General features: G+C 33.8%; 1 protein-coding gene across 1 annotated transcript in view; it reads right to left on the bottom strand.

Moving 5' to 3' along the window:
• The window catches only part of DACH1 (dachshund family transcription factor 1), a 425055-nt gene that overhangs the window by 110488 nt on the left and 289198 nt on the right, over nt 1–25369 (bottom strand). Inside the window, exons 4-6 of the mRNA XM_021697891.2 lie at nt 25004–25176; nt 9836–9971; nt 6413–6547 (exon numbers count right to left, since the gene is read on the bottom strand). Coding sequence (XP_021553566.1) covers nt 6413–6547; nt 9836–9971; nt 25004–25176 — 444 coding nt within the window. The remainder of the gene's footprint in view (nt 1–6412; nt 6548–9835; nt 9972–25003; nt 25177–25369) is intronic.

Genomic DNA, 25369 nt, shown 5'->3' with positions numbered 1-25369 from the left:
GTGGCATGTGTGAATGGTTCAAAGATGAAATTCTTGCCCATCAGAGGATTTCATCTGATTTGGGACCTATTCAATGGTGGCCCATCTATATATAAAAACCATTATCTCCTATGCCTTACATGCCACACATATTTGTTTCTCCTCAACACATTTATCAAATAAATTCAGGGTCAATAAATTGATTTGAATGAGATAAAACTTTTTAATGTCATAAAAATTTATTTGGGCAATTACCTTCACAATCATTGATATAAAAAATAACTAACATTGTTACTTTACTACTTTTTCCCTTCCAAAACTGTGCATATTACAGTGTTGTCATATGAAGTCAAAACATTCTCTAAAACACTGTGGTTTCAGTATTCCTATTTAGGATCAACCATAGTCATGAAAACTGTGATATTATGGATTATAAACATAATATTCTAATTCAGTGATTCACAACGTGTATGTTTTCGCATCTATCAAATCAAGCCACATACCCATTCTCTAACTTGATATTACTAATAATTTCAGGGAATATTTATGTAGGTCAAGCACTCCAGACATGTATTATCTCATTTAACCCTGAAAAGAAATTTATTGTACCTACTAATGGCAGACTCTGTGCTAGGTATACAAAGATGATGAGAAGACAGAGCTTTTGCCCAGAAGAGTTTGGGGCTGAGCACTAATGAGTAGGAGGCATATATATCCCAGGTAAAGAAAGAAACTGGATCATCTGGGAAAGGAAAGAAGATGTTTGAGAAACCTGAAAGTTCAGTGTGACAAGATGGTCAGCAAGGTGCATGGGGAAAAAATAAACATTAAAACCCGTTTTATACCAATTGCCCACCATACAGGTATGTCATGGGGTTGTCATGGTAAGAATTTTCTTAAGTTGTCATTGAAGTGTTACTGCAAACTCTGCTTCTCAAATTATAATTCATAAAATAATAAACCAGTGCCTTCATAAAATTTCACCTGAGCTGTGACTTTGCATGTGAAATCTGCCATCTGCTTAAGAAAGAGCTCTGGAATTCAGAGAAATTTGTTGTCTAGTGTTACGAATCACAGAATTAAAGTATCTGCATTAAATTTAATAACTTTATTTCACAGACTTGGAAAATGAAGAGTAAAGTCACATTAGTAAGTATTTAGGGAGAATATCTTATAAAAGACTTTGAGATATGCCAAGAGAAATTATATCTTAAGAATAAAAGTGAAGGAAAAGTTACATTGTTAGAGAATTTTAAAATGAAAATACTCATGGCCCTATATGTGTGTTAACATAATCAAAATACAGGTTTCTCTAAAAAAAAAAAGGGGGGGCTTTTACTCCATACACATCTATATAGTCACATGAAAAACTAACTGGTTAAGATTTGTGATATATGTGTTATAACAAAATAAAATTTACTATTAATTAATTTGTGTAATGTCGATCTAGAATTTAAAAGAAGGCCATTCTTGAAGACTCAATCCTAATTCAAGTAAAATTAGAATTTTTAAACATTGAGAAATGTGCACAAGGAAATATACTTCAAAAAATTATTTCCACAAACTTGAGAAAAGCGATGACATAGTCATTCAAAAAGATGTTCTGGAGGAAAATAGTCCACAAGGTTGGAGGCTAAGAATAAAACATTAATGAGAGGAAACCCCAATATGGCCAGGCTATGAACTACTTTGTTGTCTTTAGTGCCCTGTCCTCAAATTCAGAGTACCAAAAAGAAACCTTTTATACAGGTATGTTAACCATTGGAAATCTTGAGCACTGCCAACCAAACAGAATATGCCACAAAAGAAATGTTTTATGGCCTGAAGCAAATCCCCTGTATTTCTTGCTGCTTCGTAAATTATTTCTACTTCTAAAATGGCAGGAGTCACCAATGAAAGAAAGTTTTCATATTTTTTATGAAAACAAAGGGAAAATGCTCAACTATAGGGAAAATTAGGATACGTATTAAGAAAAAAAAATACAGCAAAAAGAGTGAGAGAAAAAGAGAAAGGGACAGAAAAAGGAAACGTTTTTGCATTTCATATGGTTTATTTCACATATCTGGCAATCAGTAAATATTTACCCATTGATTATGTCATTTCAGTATACTTAGTCCAAGACTGAAATTCACTAGCATAAATTAGGTATTTCATAGTTAGTTCAACTAGACACACCTAAGTTTTCTATAATTGGAAAAAGCTGATACTGTAAGCTTATCTGTATTATATATTTAATTTTTGGTAAATTAAAAATTAGATAAATTCCGTAATAACAAAAAATGTGCCTATGGAACAACAAGAAGGTGTAAAACATGCTCAAAAATGTGTTGAAAAAAGCAGCACTTTAAGAAACACCAAGAAACAAATCATACATGAGAAATATTGTAAATTAGCAGCAGTGGACAAATATGCAGAGAATAAAGAGAAAGGTGCTGCATAAAGGAACAGTGAGTCTATTTATATAACTCAAATGTCAATTATTACTGCCTATTTCACCAAATTCAGACTGAGGGAAAAGATCAGAAATGGTTTTAAAGTCCAGAGAGCTCTAAAGAACTTGGAATCTGTTTATAAAAGTTTAAAGACATAAAATTGGTTTTGAAGCTTTGAGCTGTACCACAGTTTTCCTCAGCACCTATCTTTGACAAAGCCCTTATTTTAGTCAAAGTTTTTTTGTTTTTGTTTTTGTTTTTAAGTTTCTTTTTTTTTTTTTTTTCAAGATTTTATTTAGTGACACAGAGAGACACAGCCAGAGAGGGAACACAAGCAGGGGGAGGGAGAGAGGGAGAAGCAGACTCCCTGCTGAGAAGGGCTTGGTCCCAGGACCCTGGGATCATGACCTGAGCCGAAGGCAGATGCTTAATGACTGAGCCACCCAGGCGCCCTTAGTCAAAGTTTTTAATATTAAAAGCATTGCTCCTTAAACTTGGGATGACTTATATGATATTATGTCTATTCCTTCATAATATACTAACTCAGTTTTCAAATTTACATTTTGAATGTGCCTTAAACTCTTCCGAGTTTCAAAAACCTATCAGCGTTTTTATTTTTAAAAACAGGGAGTGAATTTCCTCAGCAGTTAGTACTTCTGATTTAGAATGCCTTCAGCTAACGGTGGCTTAAGTATTCTAATGGGGTGGAGTTAATAGCTTTTTAATATTAAGAAGATTTAAAAATACTTAAAAGTTATTGATGGTTAAGATTTTAGACCACAGTGATTCTTAGCATACAAATTAATTTTAGTATCTATTTTTAAAATCCATGTTTTCTAAAGAATTATTATCATTTGAATGATTTAAAGTGGTAAGCAGCAAATTACATATAAGAAGTTTGAGCCTAAAATGACACAAACATATAATTAATTTCTCTACAAATGTCTCTAAATTAAGTCACTTGTTTTAATACAGATATGTGTAGTAAGAAAGTTGCAGGGCCAGTATGAGGCACATGATAAATGCAGTCATGAAAGAAAACAATTTTTAATTTAGTAGACTCTATCAATCTAGATAGCCATGAATATTTACTGTTAATTCAGTATGCTGAAAAATAGATAAAAGAGAGGGTGTATAAAAGAAAGAGCAACATATAACAAAACACTTACTGTAATTAGTATCAATATCACAATTTCTAGGATTACATAACTATATTGGAAATCATGCATTCAATGGTAGTTTTATATTCCTAGGAAGAATATTAAAATAAAAATTTATTTTCCCTTATAAAATATATATTAACATATTGGAAAACCATTGGCATATAGTCAAGGTCTTTTTTTTTAAGATTTTTTTATTTATTTGACAGAGAGAGACACAGTGAGAGAGGGAACACAGGCAGGGGGCGTGGGAGAGGGAGAAGCAGGCTTCCCACAGAGCAGGGAGCCTGATGTGGGGCTCGATCCCAGGACCCTGCGATCATGACCTGAGCCCAAGGCAGACGCTTAATGACTGAGCCACCCAGGCACCCCTATAGTCAAGATCTTTATTCTGACAGCAAAATCATTTTAAAAACTTCGATATGATGAGAAGTACCACTAGTGATACAGAAAGTTTTTGTGTATACTCATTGTCAGAACATCCTACTATTTCATGTAAATGTACCTTCTAAAAGTCATATAATTCCACCTTTTGCCTACCTATTAGTCCTTAAAGAATGCAATCTTTTACTTGTTTTCGATTTCTTTCACTGTCTCTTAGAATCTCCTAATGATTCAGCCCAGATCAGTATGTATTCACAGATTGCTTAGTCTGTTTAAAGCAAATGAAATACACAGATGACTCCAAGGAGTTCACAGTTCAGTACTGGGAGTAGACCAATGGAGATACAACTTCCAAACAACAAGGCAAATACTGTAGTGAAGATTTTTGGAGCAGGTATATGGGAAAAACAGAAGTAGGTCCCCTCAAACAACCTAGTATGATAATTCAGGAAAGCCTCCATGGTGGCAAAATTGTAATAATAATTAAAAAAATAGATAAATGGATAGACAGAACCCATGAAAAAATTAATAGCAAAATAGTAGGTAAACTCAAATTGAAGCATCAGGTTGTACAAACTATCTATCCCAAATTCCAATGGAACTCATTCCAATTATGTTATTGATCATGCCTTTGGTGGTGTTCTCACCACGATCTTTGAGCTTTTACATTTTACTCCCAGCTCTTCCCCGCTAGGTGCTACAAGAGAATTAAGCCCTAATATCCTGACATCATTGTATGTCATAAATTAACTTTGCCCTTATGCATTCCAAGTGAAACCATCTATGTAGTATCCATGGGAAAATTGAGAAATGAGTCACTGGCATTATTTTCTTCTAGGGCTTTATTCTTAGCAGAACCTTGATGGAGAATGGCTGCTTAACCTATACAATGAATTCTTGTTTGTTTGTTTGTTTTTAAAGATTTTATTTATTTATTTGACAGAGAGAGACACAGCGAGAGAGGGAACACAAGCAGGGGGAGTGGGAGAGGAAGAAACAGGCTTCCCGCCAAGCAGGGAGCCCAATGTGGGGCTCCATACCAGGACCCTGGGATCATGACCTGAGCCAAAGGCAGACGCATAACGACTGAGCCACCCAGGCGCCCCTACAAATAGGTTTTGATCAAATATAAAAGGTATATGTCAAAATATATGTAAAGGACAATATATATAATATTTTTAGTCATTGTTGAAGAACAGCTTGTGAAAAAACTAGAATTAAGTATTTAGATACCATCTGGCTCACTGACGCATTGCATATAGTTTAGTAATAGAATTTGATATCAAGTTTCAAAATAAAAAAATTAGAAAGTTGCCTTAATGCTGCTCTCAATTATTCTTAGATTTTGACATATTAACACCAAGAAAAGATTATCATTTTCTCACTGACATTCCATAATGCAGATAATCTAATTTGTAGAAATATTCTTTCTCCCCAAGGGCTCCGCATGTCTGTTTTTATGTTGAATGGGAAAAGGTTTTATATAAGTATCCTGAGTTTTTGGGGAAAAAAAATTTGCCCCACCTTAACTTTGTCTTCGTCCAGTCATTTCTTTCTGCTTCATTAATTATTAAATATCCAATTTTATTTATTTTCCTTTTTGACAGCTAGTTGTGCTTTTTGTGTAATTATGTTTTCCAAAGAATTAATCCTTTTCATAACACTGATTATTTGGTATTCATGTTAAAAAAGATAGTCAAAGTACCCAGTCTATATTAATAAAATTTAAAAATATTAAATTAAGATGAAAAAGATTTGGAAGGGTTCCTATATTCACAATCCAAACCTTACTATTTGAAAACATAAATTTGCATCTACTAGTACAAATTTTTAACATGCATACCAAAATAATACTTAAATTTCTTCATGAAACTACTTTATGAAATAGGGCATGAAAATATCAATATATGCCTGTGAAAATGGGTTAGGCTGATACAAATGAAATACAAATAGGAAACTTTCAGCTTCCCACCAGCTGGGCTTTATTTGTTACATGTAATTTTGAAACAACAACTAGTACATTGTTTGGTTAGATTCACTTCTATTTCCTGATTGGTCTGATGACCATGTAGATTTTAATCCAAAAATATTAATAATAATCCTTCATATATTGTTGTAGCTCTATCAGGTACATAAAAATGACATTTGGCCCTAAAGGCATTGAGAAAGACAAACAGTAGGTCTTTAGAAACTCAGTGATAACAATTAAAACAAACAATTGTCCACTTTTTTAATATATTGGAAAGTAAATTATCACCTACCTGTTGTATAAGGAAAAGCAGCAGATCTTCATTCACACTTCTTTTTTGCTGAAAAGGCTTAAGTTTTACCTAATATTGTAGGTTTTTACAATGTTTATATGCCATCTTTTGTGAGGTAGAAGTATACCTCATTCTGTGATTAAAATCTAGTTAACATGTTGAACAGGAGAAACAAGGCCGTGTAACCATATATTACCTTTTTCAATATGCATCCTTTTTGATTCATGTCCCATATCATGACCAGCCAAATCTCCCTCTTTGGGCCCAGGGAGTACGTTTGGTGATAAACCCATCAGCATCTGGTTCATGGATAACCCATTCTGATGGACAGCTGTCAAGCCCAAAACAAAAGAACAAAGACAAAAACACCATAACACACAATGTTCAAACAAATTAATTAAACTCATTTGGACTAAAAAAATAAAATAAAATATAATGGTGTAATGGTCTCACAGTATTGTAATCTATCTCTAAGAAAACTGAGAATTGATAACTATGATAATTTTTAAAGATAAGCAGAAAAATACTGGAATTGAAAACATTTTATCTTGTTTTTATTTCACAAATAATATATATATTTTTATATATATCTGGCATACTTTTGAATGGCCATACCACTACAACCACTAAAAGTTGTTAACTTTCAACAAGTTAAGGGGCTAATATAACTGTTTTAATATTCTTATTCTATTCTAGTCAATAAAACACAAGGTTTCACAGATACCAAAGTACCTCTTTAAAAATTGAATTTGAACTCAGACTTGAAAATACAAGTGCCCAATTAGTATCTATTGAATGGTTGAATGAATAAAAACAATAATTGCTTTCTTGAACTATTAACAGTAACGTGTCACTATTGAAATAATAAAGTAGATGACAAAACACCCTTATGATTTTCAAAATCCAAGCAATAAATTTCTTAATAAATTGCCCAAGAAAGTTTGGTTTTGTGCAAAAAACTGGGTGAGTACTCATTCCATAAAAACTTATCTTCTCTGGAAAAAAGGGATTTTTTTGAAAATATCATAAGAATATATTAGGAATTATCATTTGGAAATCACCATAGCAATAATCGTGTGAGGGAAGTATCTTCAAAAGATGATTCTAAAAGGAGTGGAATGGAAGTTTGATGAAAAATATAATATTTATATAGTCTTAATATATCTCCTCACAAGACTTATTATTATCACTTATTATTTACAAAGGTTTAAAAAAAGAGTAACTTTACAGTGGAGAAATCTTGTATTCACCACCTTAACCAAGAGATAGTTATGACAAGTATTGAGAAATATCATGTCTCTTAGAAGGATGCACTGAGAAGGACACACTATCATGCCTCTGTGATTCCTGCCAAAAATTCATAATTCAAGTCTAATCATGGGAAAACCAAAACATCCAATCTAAAGGAAATTCTACAAAATAAATGGCCTATATTCTTTGAAAAAAAATGTCAAGATACTGAAAGACAAAAAAGACCAAGGAACTGTTCCAGATTAAAAGAGACTAAAGGAATATGACAAGTAATTGTAATATGTGATCCTGGATTGGCTTTTGGACTAGTAAAGAAAAATCTTTTGCTATTAAAAATATTAGTAAGAAAAAAATTTAAAAAAATATGTTAGTAGGAAAGTTGGTGAAATTTGAAAAAGATTTATAGTTTAGAAAAGAGTACTGTAATAATCTTAATTTCCTGATTTTGATCATTGTTCTGTGGTTACATAAGAGAAATTCCTTGTTTCGAGAAGATAAACAATGATGTATTTGAGGTAAAGGGGCATGATGTCCATGTCCATGATAGGGGCATTAAGGTGCCATTATGCCTTTATCAAGATATCTCTTTCAGAGACATTGATGATTGGGTGAATCTGAGTGATCAGTGTGAAAGAATTCTTTGTATTATTTTTGAAATGTCTGTGCTGGTCTAGTTAAAAAAAAACATTAAAAATATGCATATATGTGAACATGTATTTACATAAATGTGTGTGTGTATGCATGCATTTGTGTGCGTGTGTATGTATTTCTACTTGGACAATCATGGTAGTCCAAGCATGTAAAAATTTCTCCTTTGTTCTATCAAGAATAAAAAAGAATACAATGATTAATTTAAAACATGAATATATGACAAAATTCTTTCAAATTGTACCCTATCTGCCCATAATTTCCACTTAAGTGTCATGAAAAAATATTTTTCTTTCTCTAGAAGGACAGTGGCTTTTCAATGATGACATCTTATAAAAGCATTAGAAATGAAACCAATATGCATCATGAAATTTCTGATTCTAGTGTCAGCATGGCATATAAGCATACAAAAAATATTTTATATGAAAGATGGCTTGAGGTAGTGGGAGCCAAGATTTACAAGCCCCAGAAAATGTCATTGGTTTGGGAATGGTTATATTCACTTTTATTAATGCACAGTTATAAATCTCTTACAAATTAGGGAAATATGTTTTAGACAGGCCAAATCAAGTATTTATATTTAGAATTATGTTGAACTATATAACTGTCAATAATTAACTATTTTTAAAATAGTCGTATTATATACAATTTAACCTAGTATTTGTTATCTACCTCAATAACATTCATACTAAGGATTTCTACTTTACACAAATGAACCTTTATGACTTATAGGACACTTTATAGCAAATGTTTTTCCTGTTATAAAAATATTCTCAAAAACCAAATAACTTCAGCCAGTTATGTGTAATTAGATGAAGTTTGTAGCACAAACATGATTTCTTAAAATAAACTAAATCCTGGAAAGGATACAATGATACTGATTTTGTCAACCAACACAATCATTGTTAATATGTTCACTGTATTATAAAAACAATACTAGATTCTCGACACAAAATACAGATATAAAATAACCAGTTAATTGAATGGCATTTTTAACTTTACTCTTCATTTTCTTGGTTAAATATCTGAAAATGTAATCATGAAATAAAACAGAGCCCCTACTTTTTAGATTTTAATAATATCTGACAATAATATGCATTATTGACTTACTAATTCAAATCCTAAAATTCAAGCAATTTAAAATTCTTTAATCCATTGATAAGAATGACTAAGATTTTTTTAAGTTAATTTTTTTTATTACGTTATGTTAATCACCATACATTACATCATTAGTTTTTGATGTAGTGTTCCACGATTCATTGTTTGTGTAAGTCAATTATTTTGAATTCCATTTTTTTTATTCCTCTTTGTGGCTATGATTGTCAATGCAAGGGTGAATTTTGAAAATTGATAAATTTCAAAACCTGGCAGGGGGTAGGGCTGCAGAATAAATTTGAGTAACCCCTAAACCATATACTTAGCCACTAGATAACTGTGAGTTGGAGGTGTTTACTTCAGAAACTAATCTAGAAGGTTACTTTCCCTGTTTCATAGCTCAGATCTTTATGTGTGGCATCAAGAGAGGGAGTTTATATCCGAACCTGTTAATGGAGTGCCATACCTCATGATATTGCAAACTGGGAAACATAATTTTGAGAGATGGCTATTGCTACAGAGCTTCAGAACATGATACATCTGAGCTCTATTTGGAATGAGGGCATTTTGATTAGAAAAGCCAGCTAATAGTTTAAATGGTGACAAGTAAAAGTATGAGACCTACGGATTCTGTCAGAAGAGCTCTCGGTCCGTGCTGGGGAGCTGGACACACTGCTGCTCCGGTGGGATGAGGCGTGGCTGCCCGGCCTCCGGCCCTCCTCCAGAGAGGGCGCCGGCGAAGGGCTGTCTGGGACGCGCTCCTGCGGCACCGCGGGAAGGAATTGGGGGAGAGAAGAGGTAAATACATGGGAACTTTACTTAAGGAACGTTGATTTTTGTTCATGCAGTACTATAGAGATGTAAAGGAAAGAAATTCGTCTTTCATCGGCAGTGTAACCTTTTATCTTGAGCGAAGCCAAAGTGGGGAAAGACTAGTTAGGAAACGGGTTCTACAGGCAAGCGGTAATGGCAAATGCGGATCCCCTCTCTGGAGAAAAAGGGAGGCCAACAAAGACAACCCTTTTAGAACCCATTAGAACAGCAACAAAATAACAGAACAAAGCAGGTTTCAATTCTAGACAATTATCAATTTCAAAAAATCTCTAACTAGGTTCTATTGCTTCAGCAAGTGTCTACGGATCATTTAGCACACAAATTATCAATGTGACAGGCCATAATAACAATAACACTAGAGACGTTATTAGCAGCTTTTTCCTCATGGCACTGCTCTGGACGCACCTGGATGGTCACATTTTTAAGGCGTCATAGAAATCGATTATTATTTAACATTGGAATAATTTTGTTTGATTCTAATAATTTTCAGACTACCTGCTTCTCTCAGCTCCAATTCAACCACATATATGTATTAGGGGAAATTCATGAAATATATATTAGTTGTATCCCAGGGAAACTTGGTATCATGTTTCCTGAGACTATTGTGTTAACACTTAGGTCCCATGCCACGTCTCCCCAGCTAAGCCCTGAACCTTCCCCATTAGACTAATGTGCAAATATATCGTATAACTGTCTCCAATGAGCTATTATAAATGGTGTTACAGGTTAAGAAATAAGATACTCCACTTATTAACATTTTCTTCTTTGAGCAACAAGATATTTATGCCTTCAGATAGCAAGGCACATAGGCCTAGAAGAACTGTCTTTTCAATAATTAATAACTATTTGAAAGGTTAGAAGGTAAACTACATGATATGCAATAAATAAAAAAAATAATTCCTTATTCAGGTGCAAAAATGCAAATATTAAAAGAGCAGACTTTAAGAAATTTAAAAGAAAAAAGGTTTAAAATGTAATTGACTTGTAGGAGGTCAATGGACCATTGAGAATGAGGGTAGGTAATACGTATCTTTGGTCTCAGAGGTTCTATTAGTCCGGTGGTGGTTCCCAGTCCTGCTCTGCATTAGAATCACCTGGGAGGTTTGTAACATGCCTGGTGCCTGGGCTTTCCTCCCAGAGATTCTGGCTTACTGAGTATGAGGGGTCGAATCGTGTCTCCAAAAAAAGATGATGTCCTGATCCCCAGTACCTGTGATGTTTGGAAAAAGGGTCTTGGCAGCTGAAATTAATTAAAATGAGGTCATGCTGGAGTAGAGTGGGCTTTTAATCCAACATGACTGGTGCCCTTACAGGAGACATTGTGAAGATATGAGAGAAAATGTCATGTTTGGAGGTAGAGATTGGAGTTACGCAGCTGCCAGACAAGAATGCCAAGGATTGCCAGGCACCACCAGAAGCGATGGAGAGGCAAGGAAGGATTCTACCTAGGAGCTCAGAGGGAGCATGACAATGCTGACATCTTGATTTCAGACTTCTAGTCTCTACAAATGTGAGAGACTACGTTTGGGTAGTTTTAAGTCACCCAGTGCATGGTCCTTTGTTACATCAGCCCCATGCACTGATCAGAAGTGGAGCCCAGACATCACTTTATTTTTAAGACTCCAGGTGATTTTAATGTGCATCCAAAATTGAGCACCACTTGTCTCATACCTGTTTAATTTTTAAATCCTGAACATTGTTGATAAACATCTTCCACAGATATGTGGAGGCTTAATTTTTGAAAAGCATGACAGGGCGCCTGGGTGGCTCAGTTGGTTGAGCGACTGCCTTCGGCTCAGGTCATGATCCTGGAGTCCCGGGATCGAGTCCCGCATCGGGCTCCCTGCTCAGCAGGGAGTCTGCTTCTCCCTCTGACCCTCCCCCCTCTCATGTGCTCTCTGTCTCAAATAAATAAATAAAATCTTTAAAAAAAAAAAAGCATGACAAATAAAATGAAAATAACCAGAAAAATGACAAAGCCCTCTTCCCAAATCCATGCATGAACCAGTTTCCCATTATATACTCCATGGAATAAAAACAGGCCATAAGAAACTTCATGACAAAAGATTTACAAGAACCAAAACAAAGGAAAAAGAAAACAACAACAACAACAACAACTAAATTCTTTCAACAGTTGCAATGTATATTAGAATCTTGTTGTAAAGATAACTTTTTGTATTTTAGGAGATTTTGGACTGGTCTAAAATGTGTGGATTGGTTTCTGTAAAGGACAATTAAAACCTCCCAAAGGAGAGATGTATTATCAATATTATACCATATAACACTCGCCCTTTACCTTAACTGATCGGAGGTTAAGAATAAAGTGCTCTATTTTTGGCAAACAGCAAACTGACTGGTATGTAGGTAAATGTATGCATCACACAATATGTTTTCTTACCCAGGTCATGTGGGGTTACATTTGAAAGACCGAAAATAAGTAAATGAGGAAGAGAGAGAGATGGGGCAGAAAAGAGGGAAAGAGGGAGACACCCCCTCCCCAGTGCTAAAGTTTACAGTTAGCTTGTTCAGAGAAGTTTATGACACATCATGCATTTGTTATACTGAAGGATACTAAAGAAAGATGGTATCCAACTGCACAATTTGGAGATAAAATATTTTGAAATTAATGTCTCAACACACACACACAAAAACATATTACCAGTTATTTTTCCAAACTAAATAAATCAAAGGAGGTATACTTTTTTTAAAGGATTTTATTTATTTATTTGAGAGAAAGAGAAAGAGAGAGAGAGAGAGAACGAGGAGGGGGTGGGACAGAGGGAGAAGCAGACTCCCCACTGAGCTGGGAGCCCGTCATGGGGTCCCAGAACCCTGAGATCATGACCTGAGCTGAAGGCAGCTGCTTGACCAACTGAGCCACCCAGGTGCCCCAAAGAAGGTATACTTCTAAATGATATGAGTTCTTTAGTCCACACGGCAAACGAAATGACCTAAGTTTCTAAGAAACAAACAGATACATGATTTAAAAGAATAGAGACTTCACATCTGGATGCTGAAAGTTACTTCCGATCTTTTAATTATAATTTTAAAAACAGCTGATATTATAAATCCTTTTTCTTAACATTCACACCTACCCTAAACTATGAAGCAAACTGTGCATTTATTATGTATTCAGTTTGATGAGTTCCGTCAAGATCTAGAACATTCCCATAACCCCAGAAAGACTTCTCTTGTCCCTTTCCAGTCAATTCCTCCCGATTCCTAGAAGCAACCACTTTCTGAATTCTATCACCACAAAATAGACTTGCTGGTTCTAGAATTTGATAAAAATGAAACCATAGAGTACATACTTTGTATCTGGCTTCTTCTTCACAACAAAACTTTTTTTGAGATTCATCCATGTTATTACACGTGTCATTAGTTCATTCTTTTCTACTGCTGAATATATTCAACTGCACAAATATATCCCACAATTTGTTAATCCTCTCACCCCCCCAAAATGGCAATTAGGTCCTGTACTTAACTGCTTGAAACAACACTGTGCTTAATGTGTCTTTCAAGTAGCTACTCAGATAGGTCTTGGAAGAAGTGTTCTTAATCCTTTGCGTATAATACTGTATAGAATTCTTTTATAGTCTGTGTAAATGTATTAATAAGTTATGCTAATGTTAACTGCATAAATGACCAGAGATATACTACAAGGAGTCTAACCTTGATTTCTAAAAATTCTAATAAAGAGGCACATGAGTTTGTCTAAACTAGAAAGGTAATTCCTAATACGTCTGGTTCTCAACACTTGGATTACACAGAAGTACATGGTATGTTTTTGAAAAAGAACATTCTATATTTTTAATTGACAAAAATAGTTTTCTAACTTAACCATTCTATTTTCTTGAAAAAGTCACTGATGTCAATGTTTATTCATCATTACATTTTAACAGTTGTCATAATAGTTATGTAGGTGATCATATATGCACCTGTTTGGATGCACAGAGATAAAGTGCAATCTTGAAATAAATCAATCCCTCTGAAGTCATTTTGCAAGTCTTGAGTTTCCTGTCATAATAGATTTCTTACTGGTGCTAATGGAAAGCAGGAGATACTGATTTTTTCCTGAGATATTTAACTCATAAAATACTTAAATATTTAATGCCTAAAATTCTAGCAACAATGATTATGCCATTAAAAACAATTAGTCATTTTATTTTCCACATAAGTATAAAAATTATTTCATTAGTCAATATATTTAACTGTCAAAGCTTTCCTTGATGATTCTTTTCATTCATGCATTATTCACTTATTCATTTATACATTCAAAATACTCTAAAACATTATATAATAAACCAGGTAAAAAATAAACTGGGTTTAAATCTAATGCAAAATACATCTTAAAAACATAATTCAAGGCTTAGGAAATGTTGGTGAAATTGTATTTAATTTAGCTTTAGCTTATTTTTACTTTGATTATAATTGTCTAAGAACAAAGGATACAAAGACAATACTTAATAATTTGTTTAAAGAAAATATTTTAATTTATGCAAATTTTTATTATTTAAAAGCTAAGTATTCAATTGAAACTTTCTATAAATTGAGACACAACATATTCAGTCACTTCACTTAATGTATAATTTCAATCTTTGGAACATGATGTATTGTTCTTTGAAGAATTTCATTAAAGTAAAATCCACTGAGCAAGTAAGATTTGAATACATTGTTGCACAATAAATTAATTTATTTCAACAGCTTAATTCTTTTATCATATTTATATGCTTGCCTTTCCAGAGTATGCTATAAGATGGAGAATAATGGAGACAGTAAAGAATTGCTTAGGAGAGAATCTCATAATTATTACTGAAACAAAATAGATAATGAGTTTTATTCAGACATAATAAGAAAGAAGCAGTTCAATGTCTATAGGGAAACTATGTAAACTGGATTTATCATTTCATTTGTGTAATACCCTTTAACCTCCAAGATGGGCCTGAAGTAGGACAAAGAGGAAGAATATTTAATTTAATACTTCAACACACTGCTTTATAATCCTGCATCATAACTCCACCAATCAATAAAACACAATCCTTTGCAATGTTCCATCTTTATAAAACCAGCCACAATAATAAACGAAAATTTAAGAGGAATACCCTCTCACAAAAAAAAAGTCATACTAGTAAACTAATGGTAGCGGAATAACAATAAAGAAAAGGCTGCATTTATTGCCTCTGGGCAGAACAAGAAGTATTAGTCTCTAAGATAATTCAGAATCAAAGGTGGAATTCAAAATAGTGTATTCCAAAATTCTAAAACAAAAAGTATCAAATGTTCAGTACTACACATGTGCAGTTGAACAATTAAAAATTACATTGCCTCAGCTGCCTCTTCTCCATCACAAAATGCATTATATTTTATCAACTTAAAATATTTTCTTAGTGTAAGTCTAAATAATCACAACTCAATCACAACTGATTTCTCTAAAGAATTATTTCATTTAGCTTTACTTTATGTTGCTCTCTTTTTAATGATCTGGATTTTCATATGTTTATCAGACTGAGATTCCCTCACTGAATATGTTATAGGAGTGGGGAGAAGATATTTCTAACATTAAATGTTATCTTGATATAACATTTAACTTACAAAATTGAAGTTGACTAGCACTTTATATAACCCCAATTCCTGAGCTTTAAGACAACTCAGACGTGAACTCATTTATTCAAAGAATATTTACTAAACATCTAATATGTGCCAGTGTCCCAGGTTCTGGTTATATATAAGTAAACAGAACTGATGGAAATCCTTTCCCTCATGGAGCATCTATCATAAACTAGGAAATGGCAGCGGAGTCCAGAATCAGATATGTACACTGATTAAGTGTGACATCTAAATTCCCTTGTTCTGAAAAAAACTATCAGAGAAAAATAATAGAAGCGGGATTCTGGATTCAGGAAAATGTTAAAAAGTAATTCTGGACATCAAAAACTAATGACGTAATGTATGGTGACTGACAATAAAATAAAATTTTTTTTTAAATTAAAAAAAAAATAAAATGGGAAAAAAAGTAATTCTGGAAGACATAGTAAATGATGCTACTAATATACTTGCGTCTGGTAGAGGATCAGGCAGACACCATCAAAACTCCATGACTCGAAGTTCTAAAGTGAGGCTTCAAGGGGTGTTTACATAGCTCTTTTTATTTGTTTTGGTGATGATACACAAGAAATACTTAATGTTGCTAAATATGAAACTGGTAGGACCCATGAGTATAATCATAAACAACTTAGTTTTATTCTCCTGCTGTCTCTTCAAACTTATTCAGTGGTGGTAGGAGACTATTTTTTTTTCCCCTGTATCTGTATGAAAATTCAGGTAGCCTCATAATTTCAGATTACTATTTGTTAATATAAAGTCTTCCAGTTACTTTAAACAACAACTTACGGTCTTGGCTCAGGGATATAATTCATCCCTATGTAATAATAAATACTAGCATCTTAATCAAAAGCTAGGACTTCCTCCATTCCCACACTCAAGGAAGGAGGAGCAGAGGGTGGAGAGCAAGGAGAAAAAGGTAAATTCCGTCTTGGCCAACACTGCCATTCATTAACTGGCATCATCCTCTCTGTGCATGGCAAATGTTGAAAGCCAAATTTTTATCTAGTTAAGGCACTGAAGATGTTCTTAGAGGCTACGACCACACGGAACTGGTCAGATGCAGTTCCTTAAGGGTGTAATTCATCTCTATCTTCCTCTATATCCTGAATGTCCTACACAGTTAAATCTGGATGCTTGATTCAAGTTGAGCTTGGGGCGAGACTACTTCATAGATGGTGTTGCATGCCCCCATGCATACAATGTCTGCTTGGTTGCATTTTATGATGCTGGCTCCCACTGATGATCATGGCCTAGAGGCCACTTCATTAGGACTGGCAATTTGGTGACATTCTAAATATATCATTCCTTATTCGTTTTTTGGCTAGAAGATTTATTTATATGGACAGAAATTTCCCCTAATGAATTAATGATTATTCTGAGGAACAGTTTGTATGGGAAACCCAGGAAAATGCTTGATTCTACCCTTTTATTTATCCTTTGTTTAAACCTTTGTCCTTTAAAAGAATCAATTCCCTAGATTTCAAAGGTGAATTATGAGTTTGTTTTTTAGTATTATTACAAACTTCTGGGTTTAAATATATGTGATTTGTTTAAATACATTGATGTAGGGTAGAGTTAGTGGTGGCTATGTTTTAATACTTTCTTTTTCTTGTGAGTATCCTCTTCACATTTAAATATCAACACCCAAATAAACATTAAGAGAATATACTTAACTGTTTTTTCTAAATCCAAGTAAAAATTATATGAAGTCAATTTTTCTGTGAAAAATGTCTAAAAGTAATGCATACATCTAGAGTTATTTATGATTGCCCCCAAATAAACTATTCTGTACCTAAAAACAAACATAAAGGGCATGACATTGTTCTAGGATTTTCATGTACTTTGAGAATCAGGTCACTCTGGTTCTAGTTTTTATAATATTTAAACATTTTAAACTTCATGCACATAAAGTCCTATTTACTAAATAGTACTTTAAGGACCTACTTTGAAGGAAAGTATTAGGGAATGGAAATTTATACATTGTATTTAAATTTTTTTCAATGTTTAATTCTTTAAATGAGAATGTCCTAAAGTGTCTCTGCTTCTCTTTCTCTCTCTCTCTCTCTCTCTCACACACACACACACACACACACACACACACACACACACACACGCAAAGAGGTTGGTGGAGAAGCCTAACAAATTTAAGTCATATTCCTTGTTCTCAGAAAACCCTGTAATGTGGCATGCGAGAAAGATGTTTATTCAAGAATGTAGAATAACTTGAATATTGCCAAATTTCTCAAAAACAATTCTATACTATCCCTGAAAAAAATGAAATCTGAGAAAAATGCATTTTTTTTTTAAGATTTTATTTATTTATTTGAGAGAGAGAGCACATGAGAGGGGGGAGGGTCAGAGAGAGAAGCAGACTCCCGGCTGAGCAGGGAGCCCGATGCGGGACTTGATCCCGGGACTCCAGGATCATGACCTGAGCCGAAGGCAGTCGCTCAACCAACTGAGCCACCCAGGCGCCCTGAGAAAAATGCATTTAAAAATCTGCTTTGTATACCACTGCACTACAACGCCCCCCCAAAAGCAAATTGCAGTGCTTTTCTCAGGTGAAGAGGGCTGAACAAGAAAAAAAAGAGTTCTTACTTTACGATTTTGACTCTATTTCAAAAGCTTGACACAAATTCCTTATAAGATTCTATAACTTATTTTTAAACAGATGTTTGTGAATATTTGGAGAGAAAATAATGGGAGAATATAATGTCAGTGTACAAAAACTTCTAGTGGTATTATTCATAAACACTAATTTAATCAGTGTGACAATCTGATGAGGTAGGGGTATCATTAACCTCATTGTGACAGAGATATTAAGTAACCTGTCTGAGGTCACATGACTAAGAGGTGGTAGAAATGGAATATAAACCCAAGAATCCTTCCTCCATAATCTATGTTTTAAGCCACTATAATATACTGCCTTTCTTTTTTTAATTTTATTTTTTTTCAGTAAGAACCATTTTTTCTAAGTCCTTATATCATTGTGAATTTATTAAATAAAATGTGAGAAAAATATTGATTCATTCAGGGAGATTTGGGGCTACTTGATGAATGATACCTAAAGAGAATCAATTAGAAGAACATTTCAGCCTATTAGGAATTCTCTAATGACAAGAAGAATTGATCTCTTGATTTATACTGTTTATTTTCCTCAGTGATTTAAGGTGGTACAAGTAATACATCCTTTTACAATTTGGAAATGATACAATGATTGTATAAATAGCTAATATGATAGTTTAGAATGTCAAGATTCAAAAATATCTGAAGAATAGGCTTCCAGTTATGGAATGAAGAACTCACAGAAACAAAGGGCACAGCGTTGGGAATATGGTCAATGATATTGTAACAGTGTTGTATGGTGACAGATGGTAGCTACACTTGTGGTGATTATAACAATGTATAGAGAAGTTGAACCACCATGTTGTACTGAAAGTAATATAACATTGTGTGTCAACTATACTCAAAAAAAAAAAAAAAAAAGTTAAGTATCTAAAGAGCCTAAATCGGTGGACTGGGAAACACACTTAATATGGACAAATGCAAATTCCTAGTAAAAGTATAATAAATAAAGTATAATAAATAAAAGTATAAGACAAAGAATTGGCTTAATAAAATTTCATGTTGAAAAGGCGTGAAATTTAATGAGTCACACATTCAACTAGCAAAAAGTTTTATGAATTATGACTACATTTATAAACTATTGTCCAAATTGAGGCTTATGTTAGTTCCAGTGTCTCTTCACTAGGCTGTTCACTTCTAGAATATTGTATGGGAAGGGTTGGGGACAAGGGGGTGCTTTAAAAAAAAGTCAACCAAGAAGCTTGATGAGGAATGGTCAAAGGAAGTGAGAATATTTGGTCTGGAGGAAAGAAACACTCTAGGTACTGTAGCAGAGGATTTGTATATTTAAATGGCTAGAACACAGAAGAATTATTAGACCTTTTTTCTTCCAGGAGAATGTAATAAAGTTAAGGTGGAAGCTAATGTAACACTCCTCACTCTTGAATTTGCTGAAAATAGAATAGGCTTTCCACAAAATCTTAGCTATATAAAAATGGCTAGGGAGGATGCAAGAATTATTTCTCCACCATGGAGAAAGCTGGATTATATAACATCTGACATCTCAAGTCTATGTCTCTTCATTCATAACATTCAAAAATATCTGAGTCTCACTGATACATAATAGACTAATACAGAGCCTATAATAATTTAATATATACTTATAGGCGATTGGCTATTAGGGATTTAAATTAGAATTATTGTCTAAACAGTATATGCCCATTTCCTACTCAAAGTTATCTTACTAAATTATTTCCAGTAGTCCAAACCAATCAGCAGGAGAAAAATCTAAATTTAATTTTGGCAGACTCCATCATGAAGGTTTGCATTTAAAACAAGTGAGAATGTTACAGTGGTACTGTCTTCATCCATGTAATTTTCTTTTCCTCAGTCCTTTTAATTTCTTTTATTTTTCAACACCAAATCCTGTGGCCCCATAATGTTTGAGAGTTTAGTTTTAGCTGTATCAATTATCCACAGCCTAAGATTCACATGTGTTTGAGTTAATCAGAGCTTTAATGTGGGTATCAGCAGTCATTTTCTGTAAAAGGCCAGCTAGTAAATATTTTATTCGACTCTGCTTTGTATGTGAACGCAGCCATAGACATTATATAAAGAGAGTAGCTAAGTTGCGAACACATTTTATTTACGGACACTAAAATTTGAATTTAATATAATTTTCATGTGTCATGAAAGATTCTCCTTCCTATGATATTTTTCCCCACCCACTTAAAAGTGTAAAGCCATTCTTAACTCATAATCCATGCCAACACTGGGGAGGCAGGGTGAATTTTACCCAAGGAAACAGCTTTCGGACCCTGCTCCACTGCATGTACTAGTATGTACATTCTCATAAATAGGCTTATGAGAAAGTCATTGAAGCTCCTTTACCTCCTAGAAAGGGTAAGGACAGAATGCTTTAAAATATGTAACTCTGAGAGCTTTGTTTTCACTTCTCTTCTGTCTTATAAATTCTTATTGCCATTCTCATGTAGGTTGAGTTATCATTTTAATTCTTGTCATTACTCTCAAAAAATGCCATTGGAATGTACCAATGTTCCAGCACATGGAAAACCCCTCAACCTTCTATTTTCCCTTCAAAGGCTACTTCTCTTGTTTTATCATTCCTTCAGATGGGGGTATATCTTCTTCTCTAGTATGTAACATTTCACTTTTAATCGGCCTTCACAGTTAGAATCTTTTCAGGCAAACCAAGTTGCAAGCGCTATTCTAATTGCCCACTTGGGTCCCCTACTATTTAATGTGACATAGGAGCCAAACATTTTCTTTGGGGAAAATAAAACTTCCCCCAAATTAAGTTTAACTAATACATATCATGGGAGTTTACTAAACACTGCCTGTGCTATAAAGTCTAATATATATAAATTTAGGCAGGTTGATTTATTATATTACTTGTTTCCCCTAATATTTGGAATTCTATAAAGAACCTATTCCTCACCCTTATTCTCTGAAGCCATTCTCTCAATTTTTCCCAGGTCTGAATATTTCTTACCAAAAATTACTAGAATTGTCTCATGCTTTTCTTGAAACTGTTTCTTCTCAATGATCTTTACCTGTCAGCATCAAATTAAAAAATATATAGGTGGCCAGCCTCAGAGGAAAGGGGCAAATAGGCCCTTCAGAACTTCCACAGTGGCCAACAGAACTTCACTTTGATGTTGGCAATTAAAACTACCAGCTTTGTTTTATTAATGATAAATAATAATTTAAAAACTATCAGCTTTTATTTTCTCTAATCATTCTTAATTAGAGCCATTGTTTCTTATTTAGCTGCTAGGACCATACCACCACTGCATTCAAAAGTCCAGAATTTCCTTTAATCTATCCATAGCCAAGTTTCTGAAAATATTTGCCCCAAGAGACTAGGAAATGGGATATCACTATAATGTAGGAGGTGTTGGCACACATTTCAAGACACAGAGCTCCATCCCTTTCTTATTACCTTTTTTGCATATTTCCTTCCTTTTTCCCTATCTCCCTCCTCTCCACTCCTAACCTTAATTTAAGAAACCACAGGAATGTTGCTGACTTTTCAATAATCTAGATTGTTTTCTACAGATGCCTTCCAGAGGAAACCCAACTCCTTCCTCCTACTTACCTAAACCCCGACAATCAAGGATTTATTAAAGGAAGTTTCACTATTTTAGTATTCTAATTAACATTTGCTACAACACAATTTTAAAAATATATATGTATTGAAAATATAAAATAAATCAAGTTTCTTAATGTAATTGGAGTCTTTTGGATCCATGTTCTACTAGCTGATGTCCAAATTACGTAGAGTTTATAACAAAGTCACCCATTATGATTTTAAACTGCTAAAATCTGCTCTTCTGCCATATTTTTACTTTAACTATGAATCTAAATCTTGTCTAAATGAGAAATTATAAAAATTCCCAGTTTTAAGAGTGAAAATTAAATAATATTATGAAGATGATTATCTATAGTAATAATTACTAAATTTAAAAAAATGAGAATAATCACATCCTGTAACTAATACTTAGTACCTTTTCTTTTTCTTTTTTTTTCTTTTTAAATAGCTATGGAGTACGATTATAGGAACACTTAGGCTTTTTTCTTCAGCCAAAATCTCCCTCTCATTCACTTCAGTGAGTGAGGCGATGAGAATGTTGAATTCTCAGTAATAAGTATTACCAAAAACGATCATAAATTGAATTATGCAGTGACTCCTTGATTAACAAATTCTTTGGTAACAAAGGAACCCTCTAAAAGTCACTTAGAATAAAGAAGAATTTTTAAAAGTTATCTTCTCAGTTCTTGGCTGATGACAATGTAGCATTCATTGGCATTTTCTCAGCTAAAGATTTTTAAGAAGTTGATCTCGGTCTTCTGTGATATATATATTATATATATAACTTATATATTTATATTCCATATATTTATAGAGAATAATATATAATATCCATATATCTATAATATAGAACTAATATAATTATATATATTATAATCTCTCTCTCTATATATATATAATTTTTCTGATGCGGATACTTCAGAAAATGGTATGAGGAACTAGTATATATCTTTGTTTATAGAGCCATTATTATAAGAAAAACTGCTATTAGCATATTATTCAACATTCTGTATAAGTAGTCACAAGGCCTCTTTTTTTTTTTTTTAAAGATTTTATTTATTTATTTGACAGAGAGAGACACAGCGAGAGAGAGGGAACACAAGCAGGGGGAGTGGGAGAGGGAGAAGCAGGCTTCCCGCGGAGCAGGGAGCCCGATGCAGGGCTCGATCCCAGGACCGTGGGATCATGACCTGAGCTGAAGGCAGACGCTTAACGACTGAGCCACCCAGGTGCCCCACAAGGCCTCTTTTTAATGTATAATGGACATTATCTATCATTATAGTATCATACAGAGCATTTTCACTGTCTTAAAAATTCCTGTGGTCTCCCTATTCATCCCTGTCAACCCCTGGCAATCACTGATCTTTTTAGTATCTTCATAGCTGTCCCTTTTCTAGAGTGTCTTATACTTAGAATCATATAGTGTATAATCTTTTCAGCCTGACTTCTTTAATTACCAGTATACATTTAAGTTTTCTCCATGTCTTTTCATGGCTTGATAGCTCATTTCCTTACAGTTCTGAATAATATTCCATTATATGGTGTCAGGAGTTTAGCTAAACTACTCCATGGTATCTCTGCCTAGGCATCCATTTTGTTTGGCCAACTGTCTTGGAGGGACATGCAAGCACATGCCCTAGACAGCAGCCACAGAGTCACAAACAAATCGTAAGTCCCTAATAGGACTTCCCCAACAGCATTTGTGATTAGCAATCTCCTTTTAGATAGGACCCCTGTGGGGCTTACCAAAACGCTGCTCTTCTGGTTTTAATTGACCAATCTAGCCCTAGCCAAGGAACCTCAAAATATTCCACCCATGGATCTTAATACAGGCATCTGCCCCAGATCCTACCTTGTTCTCTTTGCACTCTGCCTTGACCTCATCATGTGGTCCTCCAGGTACTTCCTCTAGGACTCATGAGCAATAAAGTTCTCTATTTCAGTATTTCTTATGGTCTGTTGTTGGACCATGACTCACCATCCAACACCCTATGTTCCACTTAACAAATGTTAATTTAACAAAGTCACGGAGGTACCACCTTTTTTATCCTTTCACCTACTGAAAGACATCTTGATTGTTTCCAAATTTGGGCAATAATTTAAAAAAAAAAGCTGCTATAAATATCCATGTGCAAGTTTTTGTATAGACATAAATTTTCTACTTATTTGGGTAAATACCAAGGAGCTGGCAAAATATAAAATCATATGGTAAGAGTATGTTTAGTTTTGTAAGAAACCATAAAACTGTCTCCCAAAATGTCTATATTATTTTGCATATTTACCAGCAATGAATAAGAATTGTTAACAGGACCTTTTATGTAAGATATGCTCCAGAGGCTCCCTTAAACTCAAATGTATTATATTCAGAAAAAGGATGTAATGATTATGTCAGATAAGGATGAGCATGAGGTATCTTTTACTTAGTTGAAAAACTAATAATATATTCTGAAATGCATTTAAAGTAATTTGATTTAAATACACATTATAAAATAAATGAAAACTATACACATACAAATTTAAGGTTATACATATACCCTTCCACACAAGGGGGGAGAGAGAGAGAGAGAGAGAAAATTGTGTATATACACACATGCGATTTTTGTATAACAATAATGTTATCTTCCACATGTAGTGTATTTTGAATTTATAAAAAACAATGAATTTTATTATTTTGTTTAGTTTTTACACCTATACGGCATTACCTATTTTTATATGTAGAATAGAATCAGAAAGATTCAGTCACATGTCCAAGGCAACATAGCCATTAAGTGGCAGAACCATAATTTAACACTTCTTGTCTTCTAAAAACAAGTCAAGTACTTTTCCACACCTAAAGTCTCAAAACACTACACGTACATACATATACATGCATGCCCTCATACACACAACCAAACATTTAAACATACGTGCTATTTGAAATATATGAATTAATTTCCTATGTTCATCTCTCTCTTAATAGACACAACACAGAACTTAAGATTAACCTAACCTAATATTGTCTAATATTGTACCCCCGCTTCTACCTGGTTCTAAGTACTACAAGTGATTTTTCTCATTACTTAACTACCACCTAGCTGTTTTGACATTAGAATTGTGGAATAAAATCACAGATTGAGAGATGGTGGTTTGAGATGCTGTTTGGCGGAAGCCAAAACAACCATGTAAGAAAACAATTACCTTAATAACAGATGTCTCAACTCTGGATGGGGGACTCTGAACTTGTGCTGCGGCCGCCATATTTGCAATGGTGCTGAGATGGTTCATCTGGCTCATTGCCATGGTGACAGACGCTGGAGGTAGGCTGACAGGAATTAGAGGGTGGGGCATCATCATAAAAGGAAGTTCCAGTCCTATAAAAAAATACACATATATCATCATTGCTTTGGTCAAGTAAAACTATGAAACATGGTACATCTCATTTATGAAAATGGCAAAGAACATAAATCATTGAAAATTTAAGCATTAAAAAAATGTTCTAATAATAATTGCCAAAGGAAAAATATTTGTCCCCTTTTAGGCAATGATATCCACTCACCACTCACA

The sequence above is a fragment of the Neomonachus schauinslandi genome, chromosome 3, assembly GCF_002201575.2.
Source record: "Neomonachus schauinslandi chromosome 3, ASM220157v2, whole genome shotgun sequence".
Classification (NCBI taxonomy): Eukaryota; Metazoa; Chordata; class Mammalia; order Carnivora; family Phocidae; genus Neomonachus; species Neomonachus schauinslandi.
This window is presented reverse-complemented; position numbering and strand designations above follow the sequence as displayed.